This window comes from Pelodiscus sinensis, chromosome 16 (genome assembly GCF_052426305.1).
Source record: "Pelodiscus sinensis isolate ZL-2025 chromosome 16, ASM5242630v1, whole genome shotgun sequence".
In the NCBI taxonomy this organism is placed as follows: Eukaryota; Metazoa; Chordata; order Testudines; family Trionychidae; genus Pelodiscus; species Pelodiscus sinensis.
In genome coordinates this window covers 42129142-42152338 of record NC_143067.1, presented here as the reverse complement: position 1 = coordinate 42152338, position 23197 = coordinate 42129142, and the positions used below count along the sequence as shown (strand labels likewise).

The 23197-nt window shown below is 61.2% G+C and overlaps 1 protein-coding gene across 1 annotated transcript in view; it reads right to left on the bottom strand.

Moving 5' to 3' along the window:
- Positions 1-297: 297 nt before the first annotated feature.
- Positions 298-23197, bottom strand: part of PCDH1 (protocadherin 1) — a 125544-nt gene continuing 102644 nt past the window's right edge. The window contains exon 6 of the mRNA XM_075900010.2: positions 298-2980. Coding sequence (XP_075756125.2) covers positions 2595-2980 — 386 coding nt within the window. The 3' untranslated portion in view covers positions 298-2594. The remainder of the gene's footprint in view (positions 2981-23197) is intronic.

Sequence of the window (23197 nt, the reverse complement as noted above, 5' to 3'; positions counted from 1 at the left end):
CCCCACCTCCTCACCCGGGGCCAACCCCCCCACCTCTCCCAGGCTGACCCCCCCCACCTACTGACCCGGGGCCGACCCCCCCACCTACCCACCTGGGGCCGACCCCCCCCTTCTCCCAGGCTGACCACCCCACCCTGGGGCTAACCCCAGACCCCCCCCCCACCACTCCCCTCCCCTCCCCCAGGCCAACCTTCCTTCTACACTCACCTAGGGCCAACCCCCCCACCTCCTCCCAAGCCGACCTCAGCATCCTTCCCCCAGGCCAACCCCCCACCTACACTCACCTGGGATAGACCCCCCTCTTTCCCCAGGACGAATCTCCACCTACACTCACCTGGGGCCAACCCCTCCACCTACTCCCCCAGAGCCAACCCCAGCACCCCTCCCCTGGGCCGACCTTCCTTCTACACTCACCTGGGGCTGAACCCCCACCTCCTCCTGAGCCGACCTTAGCATCCCTGCCCCAGACCGACCCTCCCACCTACACCCTCCCCCCGGGGCCGACCCCAGCACCCCTCCCCCAGGCCTATGATATTTGGCTGGCTGGCTGGACCAAACCAAGGGGATCACTGAGCGACCCCAGCAGCAAGCCGGGGGCCACCCTACAGACCAGGCCATGGGGCGAGCGTTCAGTGCCCCAGCTGCTGGGCCCGGAAGCTCCCCTGGGGCCCGCCCCAGACCCGAGCTGTGTGTCGGGAGGGAGCAGCTGAGGAATGAGGGATCCTGGCCTAGGAGGCCAAATTGCACATTCTGCCCAGCGAGGCCCTGAGTCTACAGAGCTACAAGAACGTGAGGTGCCCAGCACCGCAGAGCAGGCCTGCCGGGTGGCCACCTCCCCAGGGACCCCAAGACCCGGGCCCTCCAGGTGGGTCCTGACTCCCCTACCCGGCACCTTTCCCTGTCTGGCCGGTGGTGGCAGGGCGTCTCTCCCATCGCCTGGCCCAGGGGCCCCAGGAGCAGGGCTCTAGGAGCGGCTGGACAGCCAGGAGCTGCTCCCTGCGGCCTTCGCTCGGGGCCTTTGCCGCCTGGGGCTCCCGGCTCAGCTCGTGCCGATCCAGCCACACAGGCCCGAGGAAGCTCCGCCATGAAGCTGCCGTCCCTGCACCACTGCCAGGGAAAGGTCAGGAGCTGCCGGGCAGGCGCCCGCTGGCCAGGGAGGGCCAGTCCCGGGGTGGCAGGGCCCAAGCCGCCCGGACTCCTGCTGGGCCTGGCGGGGTGGGGCTGCGATGCCCTCACCCTGCAGAGCCCCGGGCACCAGGGGACAGGCTGCCCTGCCAGCAGACACACTGACATGGCCAGAGAGGGCAGGGGCTGCTCCCTGCAGCTGCCATTGGCCTCTCGCCCCATGGAGGAGCCAGGGAAGGAGAGCCCCGCGGAGCTAGGGAAGGGCGATGGGCACCCGGCTGCGTGGGGCGAGGAGGGGAGGCAGGACAGCCCCGGTGCTGGAGCTGGGGGTCAGGCCAGGGCCGGAGCCGCGGAGAAGGAGAGCTCCCAGGCTCCAGCAGCGCAGGGCGGGCCCGTGTCCCACCAGACCGGCCAAGGGCCACTCCTCGGGCGCCTGCGCAAGCAGACACCCGCCTGGCGCCCGCTGCAATCTCGCTGGCTTTGCTCCCGGGAAGGGGCTGCTGGGGAGGGCCCCGGGCGCCGCCCCGGGACTGGATGACCTGCGATGCTGGAAGAGGATGCTGGAGCCCTTGGGGGCGGCCCTGGGGCCTAAGGGCAGCAGGACTCCAGCTCGCAGGGGCCAGTGGCCCCGGCGTGACCCTGAGACAAAGCTCCTCCTCACAAAGGCAAATGGTGGCTTACAGGCGGACAGGTCAAAGGTCAAGTTCATGGCACAGGTGGCCCCTGGGCGTTCCCTGCACAAGGGGATGGAGTGAGGCCCGGCAGCCCAGGCCTCCCTCCCTCCCGCCGAGCTGGGTGTGGGCACCACGCGCTGCCACCCGCGGGCACAGAGCCAACAGGGGCGCCCGACAGCGCCTGGCAAGCCGGAAAGGCCCCAGCCCCACGGACCGGCTGTGGCTGGAGGAGCCAGTCACGTCTCTATTTACACTGTGGGGCGGGGGCGGGCGCCGAGCTCCCTGTGCTCTTCCATGCACCACCTAGTCCAAGCTGGACGTGGTCCCTGTGGTTTGTTCGGCTGAAATGTCTTTTGCTTCAAGGACAGAGAAGTTTCAATCAGGCAGGATTTGAAGGTCATTCCTAAGATTCGTATGTACAGGAGTCTACAGGAGAGCGGCAGGCAGCCTGCTCCCTGCGCACAGAGACACCCCCGTCCTGTGGCCCAGAGCTCCACGGACCTTTGGTACCTAAGCCCTTCACCCCGCCACGTCCTCCTCACTAGGAGCCTGCCCAGCCCCTGAGCCCAGTTCAGACACACCCTAAGAGCTTGGGAAGTCCTCCGGTTCCACCCCCACCCCAACACAGCCCCCTCTCCCTGTGTCCGCAGAAGCCAGTTGGGGCATCTCCCCGGAGAGGGGTGGAAACTTGGAACAACCTGGAGAACCGGCTGCAGGAGCGAGAAAGCATTACAGTTTCAAATGTTCCTCTGGACACTGGCCTCGGAAGCGTCTGCCCCGCCCTGGGACCCAGCCTCACAGGTAGATCTCCCTCTTGGCGGCTTGAGACGACGGGGTGGTGGCTGGCTGGAAGTCCGAGGTCTGGGTGAGAGGGATTTCCTCCAGCGGAGAGTCCTTGCAGGGCTCATGGCTACTGTTGGAGAAGGCACTGTACGTGGGGAGCAGGCGGAGGTTGGCCATTTTGGTGCTGCGCTCTTCCGAGAGCCTGGGGCTGCCGTTCCCAACTTGCTCTTGACTCCCCCGTTCTTGGTAAGGCACAAAAGTGGAGAGTTTGAGGGCATTCTTGGGCCGGCGGCTGGGGGAGGACTGGCCAGGCATCCAGCAGGTGTCGGAGTGGCCGAACTCCGTGCACTCCCGGGTGCAGGTCCCCGTCATGGCTACGTCAGGCAGGGGGCGGAGATCTGTGGAAAGGGGAGCAAGAGCAGCGTTAACCCCGCGTGCACAAAGCCCCAGCGTGGGAGTGGGGGCTGGGCCCACGGCCTAGGGTGCTACACTGGCCGCCCAGGCTAAGCCCAGGCACTGTGGGGAGGCTGCAGCGGGCCAAGCACCATTCCTGGGAGGTGGGGGGCCTGGCCCTAGGCCACAAAGGGCCATGACAGAGCTTGGCCTAAAACCTGGGACTCGGGGCCCCTTGCCATGTGCCCAGCGGATGTTACTGTGGCCCTGGGCTCAAGTGTGCACGGCCATCGGCCCAGCCAGTCCAGCATTCCCCACCCCCGCTGCTACCGGGGACCCCCAACTCCACAGCGATGAGATCGCACAACCCAGGGAGGGAGGTGGAAATAACACAGGGAAGGAGAGAAAAACTGGGGTCTGTCTACACTACCCCGCTAGTTCGAACGAGGAGGGTAACATCGTCATCCGCACTTGCACATGAAGCCCGGCATTTGAATTTCCCGGGCTTCATTTGCATAAGCGGGGAGCCGCCATTTTTAGATCCCCGCCATTTTTAAATGCCGGCTAGTTCGAACCCTGTGCAGCGCGGCTACACGCAGCACGGACTAGCTAGTTCGGATTAGGCTTCCACGAGGAGTACAGCTAGTTCCCATTAGAACCCTAATCCGAACTAGCTACTCCATGCCGCGTGTAGCCGCGCAGCACGGGGTTTGAACTAGCCGGCATTTAAAAATGGCGCCGGCCGGCTTCATGCAAATGAAGCCCGGGAAATTCAAATCCCAGGCTTCATTTGCAACTGCGGATGACTAGATTACCCCTGCTAGTTCGAACTAGCGGGGTAGTGTAGACATACCCTAGGTTACAAACCGCCGCCCCACTCCAGGCACAGCCAGGCATCACCGGGTACAGCCACCACCCCGCTCTAGGCACAGCCGGGCATCGCCGGGTACAGCCACCACCCCGCTCTAGGCACAGCAAGGGATCGCCGGTACCAGCCACCACCCCGCTCTAGGCACAGCCGGGAATCGCCAGTACCAGCCACCACCCCGCTCTAGGCACAGCCAGGGATCGCCGGGTACAGCCACCACCCCACTCTAGGCACAGCCTGGCATCGCCGGTACCAGCCACCACCCCGCTCTAGGCACAGCCAGGCATCGCCAGGTACCAGCCACCACCCTGTTCTAGGCACAGCCGGGCATCGCCGGGTACCAGCCACCACCCCGCTCTAGGCACAGCCGAGCATCGCCGGTACCAGCCACCACCCCGCTCTAGGCACAGCCGGGCATCGCCGGGTACCAGCCACCACCCCGCTCTAGGCACAGCCGGGCATCGCCGGTACCAGCCACCACCCCGCTCTAGGCACAGCCAGGCATCGCCTGGTGCCAGCCACCACCCCGCTCTAGGCACAGCCGGGCATCGCCGATACCAGCCACCACCCCGCTCCAAGCACAGCCAGGCATCGCCGGGTACCAGCCACCACCCCACTCTAGGCACAGCCAGGCATCGCCGGGTACAGCCACCACCCCGCTCTAGGCACAGCCGGGCATCGCCGGTTACCAGCCACCACCCCACTCTAGGCTCAGCCGGGTATCGTCAGGTACCAGCCACCACCCCGCTCCAGGCACAGCCGGGCATCGCCGGTACCAGCCACCACCCCGCTCTAGGATCAGCCGGGCATCGCCGGTACCAGCCACCACCCCGCTCTAGGCACAGCCGGGCATCGCCGGTACCAACCACCACCCCGCTCTAGGCACAGCCAGGCATTGCCGGGTACCAGCCACCACCCCGCTCTAGGCACAGCCGGGCATCGCCGGGTACCAGCCACCACCCCGCTCTAGGCACAGCCGGGCATCGCCGGGTACCAGCCACCACCCCGCTCTAGGCACAGCCGGGCATCGCCGGGTACCAGCCACCACCCCGCTCTAGGCACAGCCGGGCATCGCCGGTACCAGCCACCACCCCGCTCTAAGCACAGCCGGGCATCGCCGGTACCAGCCACCACCCCGCTCTAGGCACAGCCGGGCATCGCCGGTACCAGCCACCACCCCGCTCTAGGCACAGCCGGGCATCGCCGGGTACCAGCAACCACCCCGCTCCAGGCACAGCCGGGCATCACTGGGTACCAGCCGCTGAACCATGGCACAGCCAGGCATAATCGGGTACCAGCCATCACCCCGCTCCAGGCACAGCCGGGCATCGCTGGGTACCAGCCGCTGCCCAACCATGGCACAGCCGGGCATCGCTGGGTACCAGCCGCTGCCCAACCATGGCACAGCCGGGCATCTCTGGGTACCAGCCACCACCCCGCTCCAGGCACAGCCGGCATCGCTGGGTACCAGCCGCCGCACTGCTCCAGGCACAGCCGGGCATCGCTGGGTACCAGCCACCACCGCGCTCCAGGCACAGCTGGGCATTGCTGGGTACCAGCCGCCGCACCACTCCAGGCACAGCCGGGCATCGCTGGGTACCAGCCGCCGCACCACTCCAGGCACAGCCGGGCATCGCTGGGTACCAGCCGCCGCACCACTCCAGGCACAGCCGGGCATCGCTGGGTACCAGCCTCTACCCAACCATGGCACAGCCGGGCATCGCTGGGTCCCAGCCACCACCCCGCTCCAGGCACAGCCGGGCATCGCTGGGTACCAGCCGCTGCCCAACCTTGGCACAGCCGGGCATCGCTGGATACCAGCCTCTACCCAACCATGGCACAGCCGGGCATCGCTGGGTCCCAGCCACCACCCCTCTACAGGCACAGCCGGGCATCGCTGGGTCCCAGCCACCACCCCTCTACAGGCACAGCCGGGCATCGCTGGGTACCAGCCACCACCCCGCTCCAGGCACAGCCGGGCATCGCTGGGTACCAGCCGCTGCCCAACCTTGGCACAGCCGGGCATCGCTGGGTACCAGCCTCTAGCCAACCATGACACAGCCGGGCATCACTAAAGAGCAGCCACTCCCCCAGCTCAGGTACCAGCTGGGCACTCCCACATCCTGAGTACAACCAGGCATCTCTGGACACCAGGTATCACTGCACCTTAAACACAGCCAGGCACCCCCTTGTATCAGCCATTCTTCCATCCTGGCCATAGCCAGGGCATCTAGCTCTCCCACACACAGGGCACAGACTGGTACACCTGGGGACCAACACACCTGTGACACAGAGAGACAGCCCTCGGGCCACCACTGCCCCTCCCTGGGCACACCAGGTACCCCTTGGCACCATCCACTCCTCCAGCACAGGCACAGCACCGCCGGGCACCACTCTCCCATCCAGACACTGGGAGGTTGTGGGATCCCCATCTCTGGAGACATCGAAGAGCAGGTTGGATAAGTGTCTGTCAGGGATGGGCTAGACCAGTGGTCCCCAACCTTTTGAGGTTGTTGGGCGCCAGGGAGCATGGCCGTTCGGGGCGGGGACACTTGCGCGCCCGGGGGCAGGGGCCCGGGGGCGGGGCCCCCCATAGCCACGCGCCCGGGGCCGGCACCCCCCCCCCGCAAGCGCCGCACGCCCGGCGCCCCCCCCCCGGCCCCCGCAAGCGCCGCACGCCCGGCGCCCCCCCCCCGCCGCACGCCCGGGGCCGGCACCCCCCCCCCCGCCGCCCCCCCGGCGCCCCCCCCCCCGCCAAGCGCCACGCGCCCGGAGCCAGCGCCCCCCCCCACCAAGCGCCATGCGCCCGGGGCCAGCGCTCACCGTGCGCCATGTGCCCGTGGCCAGGCCAGCCTGAGCACCTGGCGGGCGCATGCAAATGCCCCCACGGGCGCCATGGCGCCCGCGGGCACCGTGTGGGGACCACGGGGCTAGACAGTGCTGGGTCCTGCCGTGGGGGCAGGGGACTGGACTCGTTGACTCTCCAGGTCCCTTCTAGTCCTAGGATTCTAGGGTTCTATCCTGGCCACAGGCAACGTCCCCTGTAAGCTGGGCAGACGCTCAGGAGCTTCAACATGCCTCAGTGCACAGAACATTTATTCCACACATGGAAGGAAAAGGATTTATCCTGCATATGGATGGAAAAGATTAGAGGGAGCACTGGTCACAGGGATTCCTGGGCCGCAGCCAGCTCCCCAAAATGAGGCAAAGCCAACCCCTGCCCCGTCTGGGACAAGCCAGGTTCCTGGGCACTAACACTGCTTCACAACAGACACAGCCAGGCCACCCTGGACACTGCAGCATCCTCACCTACCAGCCACCCCCTGGACACACCTAAGTGGCTCTGGGCGCCAGCCATTCGCCAGCCTGGGGACAGCCAGGCATCTCGGGGGCACTGTCCAATCCCAGCCCAGCCCCAGCCAGGCAATAAGAACCCACCATGCGGGCCCGGCCAGGCATCCCAGGGCACCCGCGCGGTACCAAGTACCAGGGACAGCCACATACCTGTCCTCCCAGCCACAGACCCCCCACAGCCATCCTGCCTTCCCACCCCCATCCCAGGGCCTGCTCACTAGACACCCCCCTGGGGCAACCCAGGCAGGGAGGCTGCCATGGTCTCCTTTGGTGTTGTGCTGCACAGTTCACAGGTACGCAGTACCACACACTCCACTCCCTTCCGCTTCTCTGTCACCCTCTCCCCAACACTACCCCTCACATACACAACACCCTTCTGTCTCACACATACAGGCATATGGTGCCATGTGCATGACACCCCCACACACTTCACGACACACACACACACACACCCTTTCTGTCACACAAACACATATATACAATACCACATGCACTATACTCCCAATGCCATGCACACAACACACCTCTCTCACACACAAAATACAACACACACTGCTCTCTTCTGCCTCTTTGTCACCCTCAGCCCCATAAACTATACCACACACACAACACCACTGTGTCTCATAAGGTATGTCTACACTACCCCGCTAGTTTGTGGAATGAGGAGTAACGGTAGTTCGAACTAGGAAGCCTAGTCCGAACTACCTAGTTCGTGCTGTGTGTAGCCGCGTGGCACGGGGTTCAAACCAGCCGGGATTTAAAAATGGCGGCGCCCGGCTTATGCAAATGAAGCCCGGGAAATTCAAATCCCGGGCTTCATTTGCAAGTGCGGTATGCCTACATTACCCTCCTACTTCGAATTAAGACGGTAGTGTAGACATACACACACATACTAGATCACATACTCTCACACAGACACTACAACATACATATACACCCCACACTATAGATCTCTCTCATATGCTATACCATTGACAATACACCCTTCTACAGTGTTCCACAAATACACTTCATACGCTATGCCACACAATATATCTCGAAACTTGTAGGATTCCCCTCATTATGTTATGTTACAGACACACAATACTCTGCCAGAGAAAGACGAAATACCACACTCACAAGGGGTGTGTCTAAACTACATGCCTCCGTCGACGGAGGCATGTAGATTAGCCAGATCGGCAGAGGGAAATGAAGCCGCGATTAAAATAATCGCGGCTTCATTTAATTTTAAATGGCTGCCCCGCTCTGCCGATCAGCTGTTTGTCGGCAGATCGGGGCAGTCTGGACGCGACGCGCCGACAAAGAAGCCTTTCTTGATCGGCACAGGTATGCCTCGTGAAACCAGGTTTACCTGTGCCGATCAAGAAAGGCTTCTTTGTCGGCTTTGTCGGCGCGTCGCATCCAGACTGCCCCAATCTGCCGACAAACAGCTGATCGGCAGAGCGGGGCAGCCATTTAAATTTAAATGAAGCCGCGATTATTTTAATCGCGGCTTCATTTCCCTCTGCCTATCTGGCTAACCTACATGCCTCCGTCGACGGAGGCATGTAGTTTAGACACACCCAAGATTCCAACCACACACAAGCTTGGCAAACAGACAGTTGTTTCAACGTATGAACACGGCACAATGCTGAACATACATGTCAAATACTCTGACACACCTACCACACCTGTGCACAACCCTCTCCCCATCTCCTCCACGGACACTGTATTGCCCCTGCCCCGAAATACTACACCCCCGTAGGGGTGTGCAATAGCGGTTAACTGAACAGTCGAAAACCTCCTGTCGGTTACTCGACTAGTCTATAGTCCCTGGGGGCAGGGCTGGCAGCCAGTGCACCCCGGTCCCACTCCCAAGGAGCCCCTCCTCCTCCGCGCTGCTGCCTCTGTCTCAGAGGCAGCACCACGGGGTTCCAGGCGGGAGCTGGTCTGTGAGGGGAGCCAGACCGGCTGCCTGTGTCAGACTGACCCAGAGGCAGCAGCATGGGGAGGCAGCAGCCCTTGTCTGGGGGATGGGGGGTCTCTGAGCTCCCGGACACAGCGTGAGCTGGAACCGAGCTGGGCCTCCTGCCTCCCTTGCTCCTTGCACTTTAAATACAGACCCGCAGCAGGGCAGGTCCCAGGCCCATTGCAAGCCAGGGCTGAACTGGGCTGCTCACCAGCCTGGTAAAAACGTCCTGGCTGCGGGGGTGAGGAGAGGCGGGGAGCGTGCCCTCTATCGCATTAGCCTGTAAGCTTTTGTTCATCAGTTAATCGGTTAATTGACCACGTAGGGCCCAGTGCTTCCCCCAGTATTCTGGGGCCCCAAGACTCACTGTGCATACAGGGACATCTCCTAACTTACAGCAAGGCCAGGGTGGGGTGTGCCAGGGAAGCCAGAAGCCCCAGGAACGAGACTGGTTTCCAGCCTGTGCAAAGGGAGGGGCTGCTGTTCGGAGGGACAGTGAGCCCACAGGGGGAAGCTGCCCTGCAGAGTGTCCACGGCGGCAGCCGCACCACCAAGGGAGTGGCCAGCTGTGCCTGCCACCAGAAAAGGTAAGTGCCCCCCTCGCCCAGGAGACAGCCCCTTCCAGGCCCCCCCAGGAAGGGAGAGAGCGCCTGCCACCTCTCCCCCACCCCAGGAGAGTCTGGGAGGGGTCAGGGAGGGAAGAAGAGAACCCCCTGCCCCGAGAGGTCTCAGAGGGGAGGGAGCCAGGCCGGGGAGGGGGGAGAGCCCTGGGCTGGGCAGGGGGAAGGCATCTTCGCGGGCAGCTTGCAAACCTAGTGAGGAGGCTTTAAACTAGGGTCGTTGGGGGGCGGTGACCAAAGCCCTGAGGGGAGTGGGGAAGTCGGATACTGGGAAGAAATGCAGAGAGGAATGAGCAACAAAGGAGGACCCCTGATTCGAATGCAGCGGGTCAGGCAATCAACTGGTTATCTGAAGTGTTTGTACACTACTGTGAGAAGCCTGGGTATCAAACAGGAAGAATTGGAGGCCCTGGCCCAGTCCAAGAACTACGATTTGATTGGGATAATGGAGACTTGGTGGGATGACTCGCATGACTGGAGTGCTGTCATGGAAGGGTATAGACTGTTCAGGAAGAACAGGCAGGGGAGAAAAGGAGGAGGAGTTGCACTGTATGTAAGAGAACACAATGATTGCTCTGAACTCCAGTATGTAGAGGGAGAAAAGCCTGTTGAGAGTCTATGGGTCAAGTTTAGAGGTGCAAGCAACAGCAGTGATGGTGTGGTTGGCATCTGCTACAGGCCGCCGAATCAGGTGGATGAGGTAGATGAGGCTTTCTTCGGACAACTGAGAAGTTTCCAGATTGCAGGCCCTGGTTCTCCTGGGGGACTTTAATCACCCTGACATCTGTGGGGAGACCAATACGGCAGTACACAGACAATCCAGGAAGGTTTTGGAGAATGTTGGGGATAACTTCTTGGCACAAGTGCTGAAGGATCCGACCGGGGCCGTGCACAGCTTGACCTTCTGCTCATAAACAGGGAGGAACTAATAGGGAAGTGGCGGTGGGTGACAATCTGGGAAGCAGTGATCATGAGATGGCAGATTTCAGGATCCTGAGCAAAGGAAGAAAAGAGAGTAGTAAAATACACACCCTGGACTTCAGAAAAGCAGACTTTGACTCCCTCAGGGTATGTCGACACTACCCTCCTAGTTCGAACTAGCAGGGTAATGTAGGCATACCGCACTTGCAAATGAAGCCCGGGATTTGAATTTCCCGGGCTTCATTTGCATAAGCAGGGAGCCGCCATTTTTAAAACCCCGCTGGTTCAAACCCCGTGCAGCGCGGCTACACGGGGCACGAACTAGGTAGTTCGAACTACCGTTACTCCTCATTTCACGAGGAGTAACGGTAGTTCGGACTAGGAAGCCTAGTTCGAACTACCTAGTTCGTGCCCCGTGTAGCCGCGCTGCACGGGGTTCGAACCAGCGGGGTTTTAAAAATGGCGGCTCCCTGCTTATGCAAATGAAGCCCGGGAAATTCAAATCCCGGGCTTCATTTGCAAGTGCGGTATGCCTACATTACCCTCCTAGTTCGAACTAGTGGGGTAGTGTAGACATACCCTCAGAGATCTGATGGGCAGAATCCCCTGGGATGCTAACATGAAGGCTGTGTCTAGACTGGCCACTTTTTCCGGAAAAGCATCCACTTTTCCGGAAAAACTTGCCAGCTGTCTACACTGGCCGCTTGAATTTCCGCAAAAGCACTGACAATCTCATGTAAGATTGTCAGTGCTTTTGCGGGAATACTATGCTGCTCCCGTTTGGGCAAAAGTCTTTTTCCGAAAAACTTTTGCGCAAAAGGGCCAGTGTAGACAGCAGAAATTTGTTTTCCACAAAAAAGCCCCGATAGCGAAAATGGCGATTGGGGCTTTTTTGCGGAAAAGCGCATCTAGATTGGCCACGGACGCTTTTCCGCAAAAAGTGCTTTTGCGGAAAAGCGTCCTGCCAATCTAGACGCGCTTTTCCGAAAATGCTTTTAACGGAAAACTTTTCCGTTAAAAGCATTTCCAGAAAATCATGCCAGTCTAGACGTAGCCGACGGGGAAAGGAGTCCAGGACAGCTGGCAGTATTTTAAAGAAGCCTTATTGAATACACAGAAAGAAACCATCCCGACACGTAGCAAGAGAGGCAAACATGGTAGGAGACCGGACTGGCTTACGGGAGAAATCCTTGGTGAACTTAAGCACAAAAAGGAAGCTTACAAAGAGTGGAAACTTGGACAAATGACCAGGGAGGAGTTTAAATGTCTAGCTCGAGAATGCCAGGGGGTTATCAGGAAGGCGAAAGCGCAAATGGAATTGCGACTGGCTAAGGATGTGAAGGATACAAGAAAGGTTTCTACAGGCATGTTAACCAGAAGAAGGTGATCAGAGAGGATGCGGGGCCCCTAATGGATGAAGGAGGTAACCTAGTGACAGGTGATGTGGGGAAGCTGAAGTACTCAATGCTTTCTTTGCCTCTGTCTTCACGGACAAGGTGGGCTCCCAGACTAATGTGCTAAGTGACGCAAGATGGGACAAAGGTGGACAGCCCTTGGTGGGTAAAGAACAGGTTAGGAACTATTGAGAAAAGCTAAACGTACCCAAATCCATGGGTCCGGACTTAATGCATCCGAGGGTACTGAGGGAGTTGGCAAATGTCATTGAGGAGACTTTGGCCATTATCTTTGAAAAGTCGTGGAGATCGGGAGAAATCCCGGATGATTGGAAAAAGGCAAATGTAGTGCCCATCTTTAAGAACGGGACGAAGGAAGATCAAGGGAACTATAGGCCGGTCAGTTTTACCTCAGTTCCTGGAAAAATCATTCAGGGGATCTTCAAGGAATCCATTTTGAAGCACTTAGAAGAGGGGAAAATGATCAGGAATAGTCAGCATGGATTCACCAAGGGCAAGTCGTGCCTGACCAATCTGATTAGCTTCTATGATGAGGTAACTGGCTCTGTGGACATGGGGAAGTCAGTGGATGTGATATACCTTGACTTTAGCAAGGCTTTTGATACGGTCTCCCACAATATTCTTGCCAGCAAGTTAAGGGAATGCGGATTGGATAAATGGACGGTAAGATGGATAGAAAGATGGCTAGAAGGCTGCGCCCAGCGGGTAGTGATCAACGGCTCGATGTCAGGATGGCGGTCAGTTTCTAGTGGAGTGCCCCAAGGTTCGGTTCTGGAATCAGTTTTGTTCAATATCTTTATTAATGACCTGGATGAGGGGATAGATTGCACCCTCAGCAAGTTTGTGGGGGTCTGTCTACACTACCCCCCTGGTTCGAACTAGCGGGGTAATGTATGCATACCGAACTTGCTAATGAAGCCCGGGATTTGAATTTCCCGGGCTTCATTAGCATAAAGCCGGCGCCGCCATTTTTAAAAGCCGGCTAGTGCGAACCCCGTGCCGCGCGGCTACACACGGCACGGGCTAGATAGTTCGAACTACGTAGCCATTCCGAACTATCTGTACTCCTCGTGGAACAGAGTAGTGTAGACATACCCTGGATGACACTAAGCTAGGGGGAGAGGTAGAGATTCTAGGGGGCAGGGATAGGGTCCAGAGTGACTTAGACAAATTGGAAGATTGGGCCACAAGAAATCTGATGAGGTTCAACAAGGACAAGTGTAGAGTCCTGCCCTTGGGACGGAAGAATCCCAAGCATTGGTACAGGCTGGGGACCGACTGGCTAAGTAGCAGTTCTGTAGAAAAGGACCTGGGGATTACGGTGGATGGATACGAGTCAACAATGTGTTAAAGCTGGATACGAGTCAGCAGTGCGTCCTTGTAGCCAAGAAGGCTCATGGCATATTAGGGTGCATTAGGAGAAGCATTGCCAGCAGATCCAGAGATGTCATTATTCCCCTTTATTCAGCTCTGATGAGGCCGCATCTGGAGTATTGTGTCCAATTCTAGGCCCTCCACTACAAAAAGGATGTGGACGCATTGGAGAGGGTCCAGCGGAGGGCAACCAAAATGATACGGGGGCTGGAGCACATGACCTATGAGGAGAGGCTGAGGGACTTGGGTCTGTTTAGTCTGCAGAAGTGAAGAGTGAGGGGGGATTTGAGAGCAGCCTTCAACTTCCTGAAGGGGGGTTCCAAAGAGGCTGGAGAGAGGCTGTTCTCAGTAGTGACAGATGCAGAACAAGGAGCAATGGGCTCAAATTGTGGTGGGAGAGGTCCAGGTTGGATATTAGGAAAAACTATTTCCCTAGGCGGGTGGGGAAGCCCTGGGTTGGGTTCCCTAGGGAGGAGGTGGAGTCTCCATCCCTAGAGGTGTTTAAGTCTCAGCTTGACCAAGCCCTGGCCGGGTTGATTTAGTTGGGATTGGTCCTGCCTTGGGCAGGGGGCTGGACTTGATGACTCCTGAGGTCTCTTCCAGCTCTATGGCTCTATGATTCTAAGAGCCCTTGTTGGACCCTGGGGACAAGTCGGTGGGCAGGGTGCACAGCCCCCACTGCCCTGGGCCACCCCCAGGGAGAAGCCAGTGGCCACCCCCATCCCCTACTCCAACTCCTGCACCCCTCACCCTTGCCCTGAGCCCCACCTCACCCTGCAACCCTCACTCTTGCACCCTACCATGCTCCCGGCCTCCTGTCCTGAGCCCCCAGGCTCCCTAGGGCCCTGCCCTGACTCCTGCACTCCGCCGCACCACCAGCCCCTGCCCTGATGGACCCGGGTAATGCCAGGCAAGTCTTCTTGGACTGTATAAACATGTGCACAGTCCTCCCCCACCCTAGAAATACCCCTCCCCCCACACCCACCCCTTCACATACACACACTCCTCCCCCTCTCTCTCACATACACACACCCTTCCCCCGCCCCCAAACATACCCCTCCCCTCCCCCCCACACACTCCTCCCCACTCACATACACACACTCCTCCCCTCCCCCACACACCCTTCCCCCTTTCACACACGCATACTGCTCTTCCTCTCACACACACCCCCTCACACATCCTCCTCCTTTTCCCCCACACATGCACACCCCTTTCCATGCACCTCCCCGCTGCCACCTCCCGAGCCCAGAGACTGGGGCATGACTTGGCACCAGACATGGCTGTTACCCACAGAAGGTCCCCATGTCACGCCCACTGAGACCCCCTCCCTATCCCACTGTGCCCCGGTGCCCGTCTTTGCCCGGATCCCCTTTCCCAGGGCACAGTGACGCCGAGTCTCCCTTGGCACCAGGCCTCCTGCAGGGAAACACAGCGGTCCTGCGGGCAGGAGTCTGGCTCTGGCACCATGGCGTGGTGCTGGGATCGCAGACGGGTGCCTGAGTCGGGGGGCTACGGCTGCCTGCTGACGGGGAGCCCCAGTTAATGATCGACAGATGTGCTGGAAAACGTTCTCAAAAACCGCCCATTGGCCACCGCACTGCACAGCTCCCGCTCCTGCCACCCCCCGTGTCCTGAGCTCCGGCATCAGCGGTGCATCCCCCAAAGCCCGCCGAGCGGCTGTATCATGCCCACAGGTCAGTCCCAGGGAGCTCCCCCCATGGCCCAGCCCTGGGGCACACGTAAGCTGCCATGCGGACATACCTCGGTTGAGAGCCCCATTCACAGCCTGCTCCGCTCAGGGGTCTCTAATGAGGAGCAGAAAAAGGACGACAGGGTCACATCATTATACAGCCCCAGCCTGCACTCGCCCCAAGGACCCAGCCTCCCCCATCTCGCCGGGCTCCTGCTACCTGCCGCCTTCACCAGGGCCTTGCATGTCGCTGGCCCAGCCCAGGCGCTACCAGGCTGCCTGGCCAACACTGCCCACCGAGGCCTCTAGCTGCTCCTGACCTGCTCCAGGCCCCCTCGATCTCCACCAGCCTCTGCAGACCCAGCCAGTATCACCCACCTCCCTCCTTCACTAGCTCCCTGCCTCTGGGCCTCTCCTCTTTCCCACCATTTTTAATTCTCCGGCCACAGCTCCACGTTCGTTCACCCACTGGCCATCCCCAAGCCACGCCCGGCACTAGGGCTGTGACATAGCGGTTACCTGACCAGTCGAGTAGTGGACTCTTAGCGGTTACTCGACTAGCCTGTAGTCCCTGGGGGCACGGCCGGAGCCCGTGCACACTGGCCCACTCCCGAGGAGCACCCTGCCTCTGTCAAAGGAGCTGGGCCACGAGGGGAGCCAGTTGAAAAACCAGCTCCCCTCGCAGACCGGCTGCCTGTCACCCTGCGCTGCTGTCTCTGATAAAGAGGCAGCAGTGCGGGTCGGCAGCAGCCCCTGTCTAGGGTGGGTCTGAGTTCCCGCACCCGGCGTGAGCCAGGACTGAGCCGGCTGCCTGCCCGCCCGGCTCCTAATACACTGTGAATGCAGACACACAGCAAGGGTAGGTCCCGCACCCGGCGTGAGCCAGGACTGAGCCGGCTGCCTGCTCGCCCGGCTCCTAATACACTGTGAATGCAGACACACAGCAAGGGTAGGTCCCGCACCCGGCGTGAGCCAGGACTGAGCCGGCTGCCTGCCCGCCCGGCTCCTAATACACTGTGAATGCAGAGACACAGCAAGGGTAGGTCCCGCACCCGGCATGAGCCAGGACTGAGCCGGCTGCCTGCTCGCCCAGCTCCTAATACACTGTGAATGCAGACACACAGCAAGGGTAGGTCCCGCACCCGGCGTGAGCCAGGACTGAGCCGGCTGCCTGCCCGCCCGGCTCCTAATACACTGTGAATGCAGAGACACAGCAAGGGTAGGTCCCGCACCCGGCATGAGCCAGGACTGAGCCGGCTGCCTGCTCGCCCAGCTCCTAATACACTGTGAATGCAGACACACAGCAAGGGTAGGTCCCGCACCCGGCGTGAGCCAGGACTGAGCCGGCTGCCTGCCCGCCCGGCTCCTAATACACTGTGAATGCAGACACACAGCAAGGGTAGGTCCCACACCCGGCGTGAGCCAGGACTGAGCCGGCTGCCTGCCTGCCCGGCTCCTAATACACTGTGAATGCAGACACACAGCAAGGGTAGGTCCTGCACCCGGCGTGAGCCAGGACTGAGCCGGCTGCCTGCTAGCCTGGCTCCTAATACACTGTGAATGCAGAGACACAGCAACGGTAGGTCCCGCACCCGGCGTGAGCCAGGACTGAGCCGGCTGCCTGCTAGCCTGGCTCCTAATACACTGTGAATGCAGAGACACAGCAAGGGTAGGTCCTACACCCGGCGTGAGCCAGGACTGAGCCGGCTGCCTGCTCGCCCGGCTCCTAATACACTGTGAATGCAGACACACAGCAAGGGTAGGTCCTGCACCCGGCGTGAGCCAGGACTGAGCCGGCTGCCTGCTAGCCTGGCTCCTAATACACTGTGAATGCAGACACACAGCAAGGGTAGGTCCTACACCCGGCGTGAGCCAGGACTGAGCCGGCTGCCTGCTCGCCCGGCTCCTAATACACTGTGAATGCAGACACACAGCAAGGGTAGGTCCTGCACCCGGCGTGAGCCAGGACTGACCCGGCTGCCTGCTCGCCCGGCTCCTAATACACTGTGAATGCAGACACACAGCAAGGGTAGGTCCCGCACCCGGCGTGAGCCAGGACTGAGCCGGCTGCCTGCCTGCCCGGCTCCTAATACACTGTGAATGCAGAGACACAGCAAGGGTAGGTCCCGCACCCGGCGTGAGCCAGGACTGAGCCGGCTGCCTGCTCGCCCGGCTCCTAATACACTGTGAATGCAGAGACACAGCAAGGGTAGGTCCTACACCCGGCGTGAGCCAGGACTGAGCCGGCTGCCTGCTCGCCCGGCTCCTAATACACTGTGAATGCAGAGACACAGCAAGGGTAGATCCTGCACCCGGCGTGAGCCAGGACTGAGCCGGCTGCCTGCCTGCCCGCCTCCTAATACACTGTGAATGCAGACACACAGCAAGGGTAGGTCCTGCACCCGGCGTGAGCCAGGACTGAGCCGGCTGCCTGCCTGCCCGGCTCCTAATACACTGTGAATGCAGACACACAGCAAGGGTAGGTCCTACACCCGGCGTGAGCCAGGACTGAGCCGGCTGCCTGCTCGCCCGGCTCCTAATACACTGTGAATGCAGAGACACAGCAAGGGTAGGTCCCGCACCCGGCGTGAGCCAGGACTGAGCCGGCTGCCTGCTCGCCCGGCTCCTAATACACTGTGAATGCAGACACACAGCAAGGGTAGGTCCTACACCCGGCGTGAGCCAGGACTGAGCCGGCTGCCTGCCTGCCCGGCTCCTAATGCACTGTGAATGCAGAGACACAGCAAGGGTAGATCCTGCACCCGGCGTGAGCCAGGACTGAGCCGGCTGCCTGCTCGCCCGGCTCCTAATACACTGTGAATGCAGAGACACAGCAAGGGTAGGTCCTGCACCCGGCGTGAGCCAGGACTGAGCCGGCTGCCTGCTCGCCCGGCTCCTAATACACTGTGAATGCAGAGACACAGCAAGGGTAGGTCCTGCACCCGGCGTGAGCCAGGACTGAGCCGGCTGCCTGCTCGCCCGGCTCCTAATACACTGTGAATGCAGACACACAGCAAGGGTAGGTCCTGCACCCGGCGTGAGCCAGGACTGAGCCGGCTGCCTGCCTGCCCGGCTCCTAATACACTGTGAATGCAGACACACAGCAAGGGTAGGTCCTACACCCGGCGTGAGCCAGGACTGAGCCGGCTGCCTGCCCGCCCGGCTCCTAATACACTGTGAATGCAGACACACAGCAAGGGTAGGTCCTGCACCCGGCGTGAGCCAGGACTGAGCCGGCTGCCTGCCTGCCCGGCTCCTAATACACTGTGAATGCAGACACACAGCAAGGGTAGGTCCTGCACCCGGCGTGAGCCAGGACTGAGCCGGCTGCCTGCCCACCCGGCTCCTAATACACTGTGAATGCAGAGACACAGCAAGGGTAGGTCCCGCACCCGGCGTGAGCCAGGACTGAGCCGGCTGCCTGCCTGCCCGGCTCCTAATACACTGTGAATGCAGAGACACAGCAAGGGTAGGTCCTACACCCGGCGTGAGCCAGGACTGAGCCGGCTGCCTGCCTGCCCGGCTCCTAATACACTGTGAATGCAGAGACACAGCAAGGGTAGGTCCTGCACCCGGCGTGAGCCAGGACTGAGCCGGCTGCCTGCCTGCCCGGCTCCTAATACACTGTGAATGCAGACACACAGCAAGGGTAGGTCCACACCCGGCGTGAGCCAGGACTGAGCCGGCTGCCTGCTCGCCCGGCTCCTAATACACTGTGAATGCAGACACACAGCAAGGGTAGGTCCCGCACCCGGCGTGAGCCAGGACTGAGCCGGCTGCCTGCTCGCCTGGCTCCTAATACACTGTGAATGCAGACACACAGCAAGGGTAGGTCCTGCACCCGGCGTGAGCCAGGACTGAGCCGGCTGCCTGCTCGCCCGGCTCCTAATACACTGTGAATGCAGACACACAGCAAGGGTAGGTCCTACACCCGGCGTGAGCCAGGACTGAGCCGGCTGCCTGCTCGCCCGGCTCCTAATACACTGTGAATGCAGACACACAGCAAGGGTAGGTCCCGCACCCGGCGTGAGCCAGGACTGAGCCGGCTGCCTGCTCGCCCGGCTCCTAATACACTGTGAATGCAGACACACAGCAAGGGTAGGTCCTGCACCCGGCGTGAGCCAGGACTGAGCCGGCTGCCTGCTCGCCCGGCTCCTAATACACTGTGAATGCAGAGACACAGCAAGGGTAGGTCCTACACCCGGCGTGAGCCAGGACTGAGCCGGCTGCCTGCCCACCCGGCTCCTAATACACTGTGAATGCAGACACACAGCAAGGGTAGGTCCTGCACCCGGCGTGAGCCAGGACTGAGCCGGCTGCCTGCCTGCCCGGCTCCTAATACACTGTGAATGCAGAGACACAGCAAGGGTAGGTCCCGCACCCGGCGTGAGCCAGGACTGAGCCGGCTGCCTGCTCGCCTGGCTCCTAATACACTGTGAATGCAGACCCACAGCAAGGGTAGGTCCTACACCCGGCGTGAGCCAGGACTGAGCCGGCTGCCTGCTAGCCTGGCTCCTAATACACTGTGAATACAGACACACAGCAAGGGTAGGTCCTACACCCGGCGTGAGCCAGGACTGAGCCGGCTGCCTGCTAGCCTGGCTCCTAATACACTGTGAATACAGACACACAGCAAGGGTAGGTCCTGCACCCGGCGTGAGCCAGGACTGAGCCGGCTGCCTGCCCGCCCGGCTCCTAATACACTGTGAATGCAGAGACACAGCAAGGGTAGGTCCTACACCCGGCGTGAGCCAGGACTGAGCCGGCTGCCTGCCTGCCCGGCTCCTAATACACTGTGAATGCAGAGACACAGCAAGGGTAGGTCCCGCACCCGGCGTGAGCCAGGACTGAGCCGGCTGCCTGCTCGCCCGGCTCCTAATACACTGTGAATGCAGAGACACAGCAAGGGTAGGTCCTACACCCGGCGTGAGCCAGGACTGAGCCGGCTGCCTGCTCGCCTGGCTCCTAATACACTGTGAATGCAGACACACAGCAAGGGTAGGTCCCGCACCCGGCGTGAGCCAGGACTGAGCCGGCTGCCTGCCCGCCCGGCTCCTAATACACTGTGAATGCAGAGACACAGCAAGGGTAGGTCCTGCACCCGGCGTGAGCCAGGACTGAGCCGGCTGCCTGCCTGCCCGGCTCCTAATACACTGTGAATACAGACACACAGCAAGGGTAGGTCCTGCACCTGGCGTGAGCCAGGACTGAGCCGGCTGCCTGCTAGCCTGGCTCCTAATACACTGTGAATGCAGAGACACAGCAAGGGTAGGTCCACACCCGGCGTGAGCCAGGACTGAGCCGGCTGCCTGCTCGCCCGGCTCCTAATACACTGTGAATGCAGACACACAGCAAGGGTAGGTCCTACACCCGGCGTGAGCCAGGACTGAGCCGGCTGCCTGCCCAGCCGGCTCCTAATACACTGTGAATGCAGACACACAGCAAGGGTAGGTCCCGCACCCGGCGTGAGCCAGGACTGAGCCGGCTGCCTGCCTGCCCGCCTCCTAATACACTGTGAATGCAGAGACACAGCAAGGGTAGGTCCACACCTGGCATGAGCCAGGACTGAGCCGGCTGCCTGCTCGCCCGGCTCCTAATACACTGTGAATGCAGAGACACAGCAAGGGTAGGTCCTACACCCGGCGTGAGCCAGGACTGAGCAGGCTGCCTGCTCGCCTGGCTCCTAATACACTGTGAATGCAGACACACAGCAAGGGTAGGTCCTACACCCGGCGTGAGCCAGGACTGAGCCGGCTGCCTGCTAGCCTGGCTCCTAATACACTGTGAATGCAGAGACACAGCAAGGGTAGGTCCACACCCGGCGTGAGCCAGGACTGAGCCGGCTGCCTGCTCGCCCGGCTCCTAATACACTGTGAATGCAGACACACAGCAAGGGTAGGTCCTGCACCCGGCGTGAGCCAGGACTGAGCCGGCTGCCTGCCCGCCCGGCTCCTAATACACTGTGAATGCAGAGACACAGCAAGGGTAGGTCCTGCACCCGGCGTGAGCCAGGACTGAGCCGGCTGCCTGCCCAGCCGGCTCCTAATACACTGTGAATGCAGACACACAGCAAGGGTAGGTCCTGCACCCGGCGTGGGCCAGGACTGAGCCGGCTGCCTGCCCGCCCGGCTCCTAATACACTGTGAATGCAGAGACACAGCAAGGGTAGGTCCTACACCCGGCGTGAGCCAGGACTGAGCCGGCTGCCTGCCCGCCCGGCTCCTAATACACTGTGAATGCAGACACACAGCAAGGGTAGGTCCCGCACCCGGCGTGAGCCAGGACTGAGCCGGCTGCCTGCCCGCCCGGCTCCTAATACACTGTGAATGCAGAGACACAGCAAGGGTAGGTCCTGCACCCGGCGTGAGCCAGGACTGAGCCGGCTGCCTGCCTGCCCGGCTCCTAATACACTGTGAATGCAGACACACAGCAAGGGTAGGTCCTACACCCGGCGTGAGCCAGGACTGAGCCGGCTGCCTGCCCAGCCGGCTCCTAATACACTGTGAATGCAGACACACAGCAAGGGTAGGTCCTACACCCGGCGTGAGCCAGGACTGAGCCGGCTGCCTGCCTGCCCGGCTCCTAATACACTGTGAATGCAGAGACACAGCAAGGGTAGGTCCCGCACCCGGCGTGAGCCAGGACTGAGCCGGCTGCCTGCCTGCTCGCCCGGCTCCTAATACACTGTGAATGCAGACACACAGCAAGGGTAGGTCCTGCACCCGGCGTGAGCCAGGACTGAGCCGGCTGCCTGCCTGCCCGCCTCCTAATACACTGTGAATGCAGACACACAGCAAGGGTAGGTCCCGCACCCGGCGTGAGCCAGGACTGAGCCGGCTGCCTGCTCGCCCGGCTCCTAATACACTGTGAATGCAGACACACAGCAAGGGTAGGTCCTGCACCCGGCGTGAGCCAGGACTGAGCCGGCTGCCTGCCTGCCCGGCTCCTAATACACTGTGAATGCAGAGACACAGCAAGGGTAGGTCCTGCACCCGGCGTGAGCCAGGACTGAGCCGGCTGCCTGCTCGCCCGGCTCCTAATACACTGTGAATGCAGACACACAGCAAGGGTAGGTCCCACACCCGGCGTGAGCCAGGACTGAGCCGGCTGCCTGCTCGCCCGGCTCCTAATGCACTGTGAATGCAGAGACACAGCAAGGGTAGGTCCTGCACCCGGCGTGAGCCAGGACTGAGCCGGCTGCCTGCCCACCCGGCTCCTAATACACTGTGAATGCAGACACACAGCAAGGGTAGGTCCCGCACCCGGCGTGAGCCAGGACTGAGCCGGCTGCCTGCTCGCCCGGCTCCTAATACACTGTGAATGCAGAGACACAGCAAGGGTAGGTCCTACACCCGGCGTGAGCCAGGACTGAGCCGGCTGCCTGCTCGCCCGGCTCCTAATACACTGTGAATGCAGACACACAGCAAGGGTAGGTCCTACACCCGGCGTGAGCCAGGACTGAGCCGGCTGCCTGCTCGCCCGGCTCCTAATACACTGTGAATGCAGACACACAGCAAGGGTAGGTCCCGCACCCGGCGTGAGCCAGGACTGAGCCGGCTGCCTGCTCGCCCGGCTCCTAATACACTGTGAATGCAGACACACAGCAAGGGTAGGTCCCGCACCCGGCGTGAGCCAGGACTGAGCCGGCTGCCTGCTCGCCCGGCTCCTAATGCACTGTGAATGCAGACACACAGCAAGGGTAGGTCCCGCACCCGGCGTGAGCCAGGACTGAGCCGGCTGCCTGCTAGCCTGGCTCCTAATACACTGTGAATGCAGACACACAGCAAGGGTAGGTCCTACACCCGGCGTGAGCCAGGACTGAGCCGGCTGCCTGCTCGCCCGGCTCCTAATACACTGTGAATGCAGAGACACAGCAAGGGTAGGTCCCGCACCCGGCGTGAGCCAGGACTGAGCCGGCTGCCTGCCCACCCGGCTCCTAATACACTGTGAATGCAGAGACACAGCAAGGGTAGGTCCCGCACCCGGCGTGAGCCAGGACTGAACCGGCTGCCTGCTCGCCCGGCTCCTAATA